The sequence below is a fragment of the Azolla caroliniana genome, unplaced genomic scaffold, assembly GCF_043228905.1.
Source record: "Azolla caroliniana isolate FFs.n. ecotype wild unplaced genomic scaffold, voAzoCaro1.0.p SCAF_13, whole genome shotgun sequence".
Taxonomy (NCBI): Eukaryota; Viridiplantae; Streptophyta; class Polypodiopsida; order Salviniales; family Salviniaceae; genus Azolla; species Azolla caroliniana.
Genome location: NW_028230448.1, coordinates 13,506,418 through 13,516,463, shown reverse-complemented (window position 1 = coordinate 13,516,463; position 10,046 = coordinate 13,506,418). Strand labels below are relative to the sequence as shown.

General features: G+C 40.3%; 1 protein-coding gene and 1 non-coding gene across 2 annotated transcripts; one reads left to right on the top strand and one right to left on the bottom strand.

The window, feature by feature from the left end:
* Window positions 1-5,967: 5,967 nt before the first annotated feature.
* Window positions 5,968-7,783, top strand: LOC147856210 (polyphenol oxidase, chloroplastic-like). The gene has a single exon (XM_087329887.1). It carries the CDS (start codon window positions 5,973-5,975, stop codon window positions 7,596-7,598), a length of 1,626 nt encoding a protein of 541 aa, XP_087186013.1. The 5' UTR covers window positions 5,968-5,972; the 3' UTR covers window positions 7,599-7,783.
* Window positions 7,784-8,765: 982 nt separating this feature from the next.
* TRNAT-AGU (transfer RNA threonine (anticodon AGU)) lies at window positions 8,766-8,839 on the bottom strand. Its single transcript has one exon. It is a non-coding gene; the product is annotated as a tRNA-Thr (tRNA).
* Window positions 8,840-10,046: the final 1,207 nt, after the last annotated feature.

Genomic DNA, 10,046 nt, shown 5'->3' with positions numbered 1-10,046 from the left:
TTGGGGTTGTCGATGTCGAACTTCTCTTGTTCTCCAATCTATGTCTGGATTATGTAATTCAAACCAAGGTAATCCCAGGACAATGGGATGCTCTGGACTACTAATTATATTAAATGCTACTACACACACAAAACTACCTAGGACAACTCAAATGGGTTCTGACTCTTCTACAATATTCTCGGAAGCAATGGGACGACCATCAATGACTACTACAGATGCGGGGCAAGGAAGTTTTTTTAAGGATATCTGAGAAGCTTGGGCAAAATTTCGATCCATGAAACAGGAATTAGCTCCGGAATCTAGAAGTGTTAGTACTAACCATGACTTGGGCTAGGAACACATTGCTAACTTGCTTAGACGGAATGGAACCACTAATGGGTTGTACATATCTAGGGTTGTCCAACCAAACGGCTCTTATTTTGGCTGGACTCAATCATTTAACTCTTCATCTAATTGACTAAGGATTTCAAATTTGTTTGAGATACTTGGGCTATTATTACTATTAATACAAACACTCTATTAGTACTATTAATACTATCAAACACTCCTAAGGGAAGAATTGACTCGGGTTTAGTACAGGCTACGATTTGATTTACCTGTCTTCTTGGCCTATGGGGACAATTAATTGTGATATGCCCTGGTCCACCACAATAAAGACATAATCTATTTGCACATCGTCGTTGCTTTTCTTCTTCCGATAACAGGCCACGTCGACGCATGGTATCGGTCTCCATTGCTTGAGGTATGTCTCGTGCAAATGGTTTAGCCACGACAGAGGCGTAAGTGAGCTCCGGCCTAGAGCATGGTATCTGTAATTGACGTTCCAAATGTCATTCGAAAAGGTGGTTGTCGCATCGGACCGCTCGACTAATTGCCTCCGTAAGAGACTTTGGTTCTTTGGGGAATGTTAGAAGTAGATCTTTGACATCGTTTCGCAGGCCGTAGCAAAACTGCTCCATTAGCGCTTGATCATCCCAGGGGATATCTAAAGCAAGTAGACGGAAATCCTCCATGTAGGTAGAGGCTGGACGATCTCCTTGACGCAATCGTCGGATCTTGTTGATCGTCGTCCTGATGTTGTTGGTGTCTCCAAAGCAGGCTTTAAACTCACTAATAAAATCTTCAAAGTTATTAAGCAAGGGCGATTGTTTTTCTAGAATCGGCGTGAACCATGCTAAGGCTGAGCCGCTAAGCAACGCTATTAGGCTGACTCGGGATGCATCAGTGGGGTATTGGGAAGGATGCATTTGGATGACTAATCGTACCTGATTAAGGAATCCCCGGAATTGCGATCGCGTTCCATCAAATTTCACCGGAAGTCCAATCTTCAGCTCTTTATGAAATCCTTGGGGACTCGATCCTTGTTGTTGCAATGTTGCTTCGAGTTGTTGTACCCGTAACGCTAACTCCCCATGTTGTTGCTGCGTTTGTTGTTTTTCTAGAGCGATTTGTTGCAGATCCCCTATAAGCCGTTGGTTTTCTTGTTCCAAGGCAACAAATTTTTCTTTTAGGCACTGTAGCTCGGAGAAAACGGATTGATATTCTTGGGCGCTAACAGTAGCCATAGTATAGGGAAAAGGGTAGGAGGATGAGGGAGAACGACAAGTAGGCTTGAGGAAAAATTGGTTCAAACTGTCAGGAATAGTACTAAAGCAAAGACAAAATTAGTACTAAAGAAGAGAAGTACTATTAGTACTAAGAGGACGGGACTACGTAAGATTCCCGAGAGGGAAAGAGAGAAGAGGAGAGAGAGATAGTGAGGATGAGAGAGAGAGAGAGATGATGATAACAACTAATATATTATGTGAAGGATAAGTACAAAGTGGCTAAGAGGCTTAAGATTGGCGTTGAACCAATTTGGTTCAACATAATGCCTAGTGCCTTCTTTTATAGTGTTCTCAGGAGTAATCCTGAAGCTTCTAGAATGTTCCAGAGAAATCTAGAATATACATTAATTTCCTATAATAAAACTTAAATGAAAATAATATCCTATGTATTACAATAGATGGTATAATGCTCAAGAGCTCGACCCATATAACATAAGGTCATGGGTTCGAGTCTTGCCATATCATGACATCCTCTTCCTTGAGACGGGATCGCTTCCCATTGAGATCGTGGCCATGGAAAGGGTTGTTGAATACATGCTTAAGGTTCAAAAAAGTCCCTCACATCGACTTCCTAGAATTGTGTGGGAAGCAAGCAAAAATATCCAAAAGTCGCATAAAAGTTAAATTTTGTGTTCCGGTTGGATGCAAGATATAGAAAAATGGTTTTGTAGATGGGATGCAAGACATTTGCTTCATGATGCATCATTAGATTCCTCTATAAATGAGGCCTTTTTGCAATGTCAATGTATCATGACATGGGACAAATGTGGAGGCTCACGCTTCACACATTATACTACACATGTTGCACCTAAATACAAAACCATATTCTTTGCAAAACGGGGAAATTGCACACGTCAATACATGTTAGAGCCCATACCGTTATCTGCAATTCGAACCATTGCGTCCATGCGACTTAGCTCACATGCATTGCGATGTGAGGCAAGGCGTTGGGGCACAAGTGATGAGAGTGGTTGGCTATCCACACTTTTCCCTAAACAAGTTCGCAAGTCTGAGTATCACACTTTGATACAATGCTCTGCCTTTGATCATATTCGACCATGCTTTCCACATCTCTTCGATCGAGCCCAATCCTTGCATGAATTCCTCTCAAAACCACAATGTGCACTCTCAATTACAACATTCATTGGTAAAGTTCTTGAACATCGAGAGTCACTACTCACTTTCACACGTATCACGTGAAATGTAATATTTTTGATCTCATAGGTCATATTTGACCTCCGAAGACGATAATATAATCTCTCTCTCTCTCTCTCTCTCTCTCTCTCTCTCTCTCTCTCTCTCTCTCTCTCTCTCTCTCTGTGTGTGTGTGTGTACAATGGTAACGACTCAAAATAAAGTTCTAACTTACAACCGCACCAACTTCATATTGCCCTAGTTATATTTATACTTATATAACTTTAGGGCTATTTACAAATATGGCCTCAACGGGCGCATTAGAACATGTTTACTAACATGTCCCTACTTCTGGTTCACACCGGATACCTTCCCGATCCATCCGATCCTATCAGGAGGGACCGGTTTCCCACCACTTTGGAAGGATATAAAGGGGAATGGGGACATGACGATGAGTATTTTGATGCCAAATTTGCATTCTACAATGAGGAAGTAGAGCTCATGAGAGTGAATATGAGGGACACTTTGGATACAATGAACTTAAGGTATTATATGTGTGAGGAAGTGGATGCCACATGGATGGTGGAAGGACTACCAACCAAGGATTAACTAGCTCAGATAAGATATGCAATATGGGGGAATGGTTTCTCACCCACCATCATTGAAGTAGACATGTGTTTAGCATCCTAAGGGGTAGAGAAGAAGGAATAGATGACACATTTTAGCTTGTAACCTTACATTGGAGTTTAGGGTCTTTGCACCAATATCTCCAACCTCTTTGTCCAATATTTCCTATGGTCCAAACTTGCATAGAACGTAATATTCGTGTTCGTGCAAGCATTCAAATGTTTGGAAACGAACACGTTTGAAATGGGAAAAATAAGTGCTCTTTTTTTTCATTTATTGTCTTTACCATTTAGCTCACCCTAGTGGTAAGGAGTTATGCTATTGTTGTCTATGTCTTGGGTTCGATTCCCAATTTTCTCATCTCTTCCTCTCTCTCATTAGTACCATGTCATACCAAAATTTTATGTTACTGTTATAATAGTTTTTTTCTTTTTTTTTATTATTATTGGAACTAAGCACAACCTAGTGGTATTGTGCTATTATTACTTGTGTCTTGGGTTCAATTGCCAACTTTCTCATATCCTCTTGTTAGTGTCATGGCAAAATTTTATGTTAGTGTCATGTTCCTTTTTCTTCTTTTTCTTTCTTTCTTTGTTATTAGAAATTAGCTCACCCGAGTGGTAAGTTGTTATGCTACTATTGCCTATGTCATGGCAAAATTTTATGATAGTGTCATGTTCCTTTTTCTTTCTTTTTTTCTTTCTTTTTTTCTTTCTTTGTTATTAGAAATTAGGTCACCCTAGTGGTAAGTTGTTATGCTACTACTACCTATGTCATGTTTTCTTCATATTCTCAAATATACGTTTTATGAGTTTTTGATCGTTTCTTTTTTTCTTTCTTTGTTATTAGAAATTAGCTCACCCTAGTGGTAAGTTGTTATGCTACTACTGCCTATGTCATGTTTTCTTCATATTCTCGAATATACGTTTTATGAGTTTTTGAACGTTTGATTATAATTTATAATGACATATTTTGATTCAATCTCTATAGTTCATACTCATTTTTTTGTAAAGTTCTAAAGTGAGGATGATAGAGATGTCTTGATTCGCATCCCAAAAGTATGCATGTGATACAATGTAAATATTGCAACCATACTTATGTTAGTGATTCACAATGGATTAGAGTCCACTTATTGGGATTGAGAGTGAATCAATATATAATAGACCCTAGTCAATCCAATCCAACTTTGAGATGATTTACTGTACACGTTTGATTGAATCATTCTCGAATGTGAATGCACGTATGATACGTATGGTTCATTCTATGGTCCAAAGTATTGTGTAAGAGGACTAAGTTTGAGGGTGAAGCATCCAATGAGTTCTCGTCCTTGGCAGAAGACATTCAAATAACACCCTACTTCCTACACAACCGAACTACATTCAACCTTAACCAAGTCCTTGATGCGGTGCCTCAAATCATCCCAACAATGCTTACCAAGTATCACAACAATGATGGGTGGTGGCTCTTAGAGATTCACAACACTTGCCTGATATGTACCATTATCGTGAAATTACACGCGAGTGTGAAAAATTTAATGACAATATTGGGAACTTGAACTCAGGAAGATGGCAATGTCGAAGATGAATTTTGTTATGGAATGTGGTTAAACTTGTCCATCTTGACCATCGTAGGTTCACTTGTAGGCACCCTTTCTGTGACCTCGTTCTAGAACATATGCACTAGAATATGTTCAAATCTTACACATCTACATTAGACGCGTAAGATTCGAACATGTGTGCTCATGTTTTTGGAATATGCTTGTTAAAATGTGTTTGGTTGTATATACTCATAGGTATTCACATGAGGGTATACATGTAATTGTGCGTTATTGTCTAAGGGAGAGTATAAATAATGTATTAAGTGTCTATATTATATGTTTATTCTAGTTTATGTCTCAATAAGTGTATTACGTGTATGTATATATGTACTTGTTTGTAAGTTGAATATATATATATATGTATGTATGTATGTATAATATACGGTTACATATGTGTACACGTTTACCTATATGTGTGTGCGTATGTGTGTTCATTGTATAAGTTTATGATCATAATGGGGAAGTGAAGACTTTAGGATTTAAGAGTAATATTCTTTTATTGTTTTATTGAAAAAGGGGAGGTGCATAAGAGAACGACAACATTTTTTGGAAAAAGAAGAAAAGAAAACGACAACGACATAACATTCTACCCAATTAAAACCATTAATTTCAGTAAAAGAGACCAAATGATTGAGTGCTTACAGTTAATTGCCACTTAGAATGAGCAATTGTGTTTCAACAAAACTTGTCGATTAATCTTAGATTAGAGAACACAACCCTAAAATATTTCCCTACTTTCTCACTTCCAAACTCATAAAGGCAAAGAAAGGAAAAGAAATAAAAAATAAAAAATAAAGGCAAAGAAAGGACATGGAAACTTTGATGTGCATTGTGTGTCATAAATTCAATATTTTTGGTGGAGCGTGAAGACACACACGATATATTTACAAGGACAAGCATGCTCTCTCTTTCTTTCTCTCTCTCTCTCTCTCTCTCTCTCTCTCTCTTCAATAAGCAGCATCTCATTCTCTTTATAACAAGCAAGCACAAACCCATAACAAAGAAGGATGTTGGGTTCAATTTTTACAACAATGAAGAAACCCATGTGCTTCTCCTTCTCCACCACCTTCATCATCATTCTTATGTATAACACTAATTATGGTCTTCACAATTCTAACCTCATATTGCGAGCACAATGCACAGTCTTATCCCCAAACATGACTAGTTGCAATGCCCCATCAGACATCCCCGCATTAGAACTCGAGATTTTGAATTGTTGTGCCCCTCCCCCAGCTACAACACCCTTACCCCTCTTCACACCCAACCCAACACTTTATCCTACCCTCAAGGTCCGAAGGCCAGCCCACCTTCCCAATGCCACCTATGGAGACACACTTGCTAGAGCTTACTCCCTCATGAAGGACCTACCCCCCGAAGACCCTCGTTCCTTCGCCCAACAAGCAAACATCCATTGTGCTTATTGCAACACAGTCTATAACCAAAACAACTCTACCGACCTCCTCTTCCAAGTCCATGGGAACTGGCTCTTCTTCCCCTTCCATAGATGGTACCTCTACTTCCACGAGAGGATCCTGGCCAAGCTCCTAGATGATGACACTTTCTCGCTCCCCTTCTGGAACTATGACCATCCCAATGGCTCCACCATGCCATGGATGTACACCCAATACCCCGTCCTCATGGATAACTATAGGAATCCTGATCACATGCCACCCGCGGTGGTCGCCATCGACTACGCCTACAATGCCGAAACACGGTCCACGGAGGAACAACTCCACGAGAACGCGGCATACGTGTACAGGTCCCTTGTTAGGGATGCCGAGAGCAAGTATAGATTCTTCGGTTATCCGTTCAAGCATGGAGAGGCTCCCAGGACCCTATATGGGACAGTGGAGGAGTTCCCCCACAACTCGATGCATGTGTGGTCGGGTTCGGCGAACACGGTCGGGGGGAAAGACATGGGGTCGCTTTACGCGGCCGCTAGGGATCCGGTGTTCTATCCGCACCACGCGGAGCTAGACCGGATGTGGGTGCTCTGGAAGGACATGGAAGGGAACGAGGACATTGACGAAGCCGAGTATTTGGATGCCGAGTTTGCATTCTACAACGAGGACGCGGAGCTCGTGAGAGTGAAGGTGAGGGATGCATTGGACACAAGGAACTTAGGGTATGTGTATGAGGAGGTGGATGTCCCATGGATGGTCCAAGGAGTGCCGGTGAGGCTTAGCGACGGAGTGGCGGAATTAAGAAGCTCGGACAAGTTGTGCAAGACGGGGGAGTGGATCCTCGCCCCGTGCTCCGCCACAGTGAAGCGAGACATGGCTGCGGTGGCACAAGGGGCAGAGGAGGAGAACCTCATAGTGGCCGGATTGACATGGACCGAGGGCATGCCCGCCATTCTAGATGTCTTTTTGAACCTTCCGTCTGCCACCACGAACACAACCTCCGGATGCGAGGAATTCGTGGGCACCTTCCACAATGCAGCACAATTTAGCGAAGGCAGGAATTCGAGTGACTTCAGGCTCCATGTCGGTGGACGGATTCGTGCCCTCAACCTCACATCGGAGTCGTCCCTAGTCTTCACCTTTGTTCCCAAAGGCCTCTCCCTAGGTTGTCCCACCACCTTCAATTTTCTAGTGATGCAGTATCCTCCTATGTCCCATAGCATTGTGTAGGGAGTGACAATGTTTTGTTAGGGTTAATGGAATATAAGATATATATATATATATATAAAGGAACTATATTTTAAAAGATTGGAAGTGTGTGTAGATGTTTCTTTTGAAGCAAGAAATTTTGTCAAATAAGAGATTACAAGAGAATCTACAGGCCTAAAGAGTTTAATATGAATGAATGATTGGCATCATCACATTGAGGACGAGATCTATTGTGGTGCTATAGTGAGAAGCTGACCATTTTATGTGCTCTGATCGATATGCCGAAAGGCACGCCTATATGTGTTACAAAACATATGTGATACGATGATAGAGAAGCATCAGCTTGAGGTGAATGTGTTTGTCAAGACTACCATCAATTATAGATTTCTAAATATATGATCTGCTGTAAAGTTTAGCCATATTTTCCTATCAGATCACTGTAAGAATCACATTACTGAATTTTCAATTGGCCAACATAATAAGTCTAGACAACTTGTCGCAAATATAGTGAAATCTGAGCTTATTGAGGAATTCCACAATGTGATTCTCCCGTGTATATATACAATCCAAAAAATCTGAATACTCTTTTTCACACAAACAATCGAACAGATTTTACATAGAAACTCAATTGCAGTGCTTAGCATACAACAATACAAAGAAAAGAAGGGTGGAGAATATCAAGGAAGCAAAACAAGGTCAACATGTGTATATATGTAGGGAAATATAGGTGTACATATAATGAAATCATAACAATTTATCATGATAATCGTCATTACCCCAAGTTATTTGAAAGGTAAAAGATTCAATTCAAGGCTAGGAAGTTTCTTCTTCTTCTGACTGGATTCTCGTTGTGAACACTGAATAATACCAAAAACATAAGAGACTGAGATCAAAGTAACAGAAGTAAACCCAAATGACTTCGGGATAGAAATTGGGCGTTTAGATCTGAACGATAAATGTGTAAAGCGAAACGGCAGATATGAGACTGCACTGGAGGCAAGAAGATCTGACTGGATTCTCGTTGTGAACACTGAATAATACCAAAAACATAAGAGACTGAGATCAAACTAACAGAAGTAAAACCAAATGACTTCGGGATAGAAATTGGGCGTTTAGATCTGAACGATAAATGTGTAAAGGGAAACGGCAGATATAAGACTGCACTGGAGGCAAGAAGATGGGTTCACTTGCTTTCATTGAGAGTCGAACTCAAGACCTCCCGCTTACTAAACGGGTGCTCTAACCAACTGAGCTATGAAAGCTTATTAGTGCTATATTAATTTTTTCTTAAAACATCTTTTCTTTTGAGCTATAATAACTCTAAAATTGTCTTATCATGAAATACAAGTGTTGCGCAACTAGGGAGGTGATTATCTCCTAACGCCTTGGAAAGGCTTGTATTCCATGCCAATTGGCAACGCATGTCTTTACAACACAAGATTATGCCTTTGGATCACAATAAGCTCTTATGTTGTATATTCTTATCAATATTTCAAGTAGGGGGAGTAGTTACTGGGAAATCCATTTTTTTTTATGAGAGATAATCTCCTAAAAGTATCCATAACAAGATTTGTAATTCGATGTGGAATGATTGTTTATGAAATAGAGGGTTCCATGGAATTGTGGTATTATATTACAAAGAAGAGAACCACCATAGTACTTCAAGAGTTTGAGAAATGGTTTGGTTGTTTCTCGACACTTGATAGGTCAGTGATCGATACGAGAAAAGTCCTATTATTCATTCAAGGCAATGAATTCTAGAGATTGGGAGAAAATGTGACTCCTACATGAGAACGAAGAAGGGCTCGCAACTAATCGAGTTGCGATAAAAAGGGTGTCTAGTCACTTTGCCAAGCATTGGCAGTTGTATGATGGAGCTTCACCAAGCAACCAACCTCCAATCAGCAGGCCCTATTTCCTATAAAGTAAACCACATTTCTCCATAGGGCCTCTTGGAACTCATCACATTCTCTTCTTTAGTGGTCAGATTTTCATAGTACATGCACCTTCCCACCAAATGCATGTTGTCAAACTTGAGGATCCCCATCATTCCTCCTTGCTTGGGCTATTTGGAGGTCTCTCGCCATCTTTATGACCTCATCTATTGCCAAACTTCCAATTGTTCCTTCCACCACATTCATTATTGCCCCCATTCTAGCATTCACTCAACCCGTTCTTTCTATTGCTCCGGTTTCCTCTTTGTCATAGGGTCCTCTTTCTATTGGAGTCTACCTACTTGGAAACAATGGTTGAATGTGTCGTAATGTTCCTCTTTCTATCAGAGATTGACTCTTAATGCTCTGCAAATGCTTGTCCTAATTGGAAATGGACAAAATTAGTAACTTTGTCGTATCATTCCTTATGCCCTCAACTTAAACTTGCCTCCCTGCAGGAGTATGAAACTTCTGAAATCTCTTTCATGCTATGTTCAATACCAAAGTTGCTCTATTGGCCAAAGAAATTTAAACT

Excerpts from the sequence above, each read along its gene's own strand:
- LOC147856210 (XM_087329887.1), top strand. The coding sequence starts at position 5,973 with ATGTTGGGTTCAATTTTTACAACAATGAAGAAACCCATGTGCTTCTCC.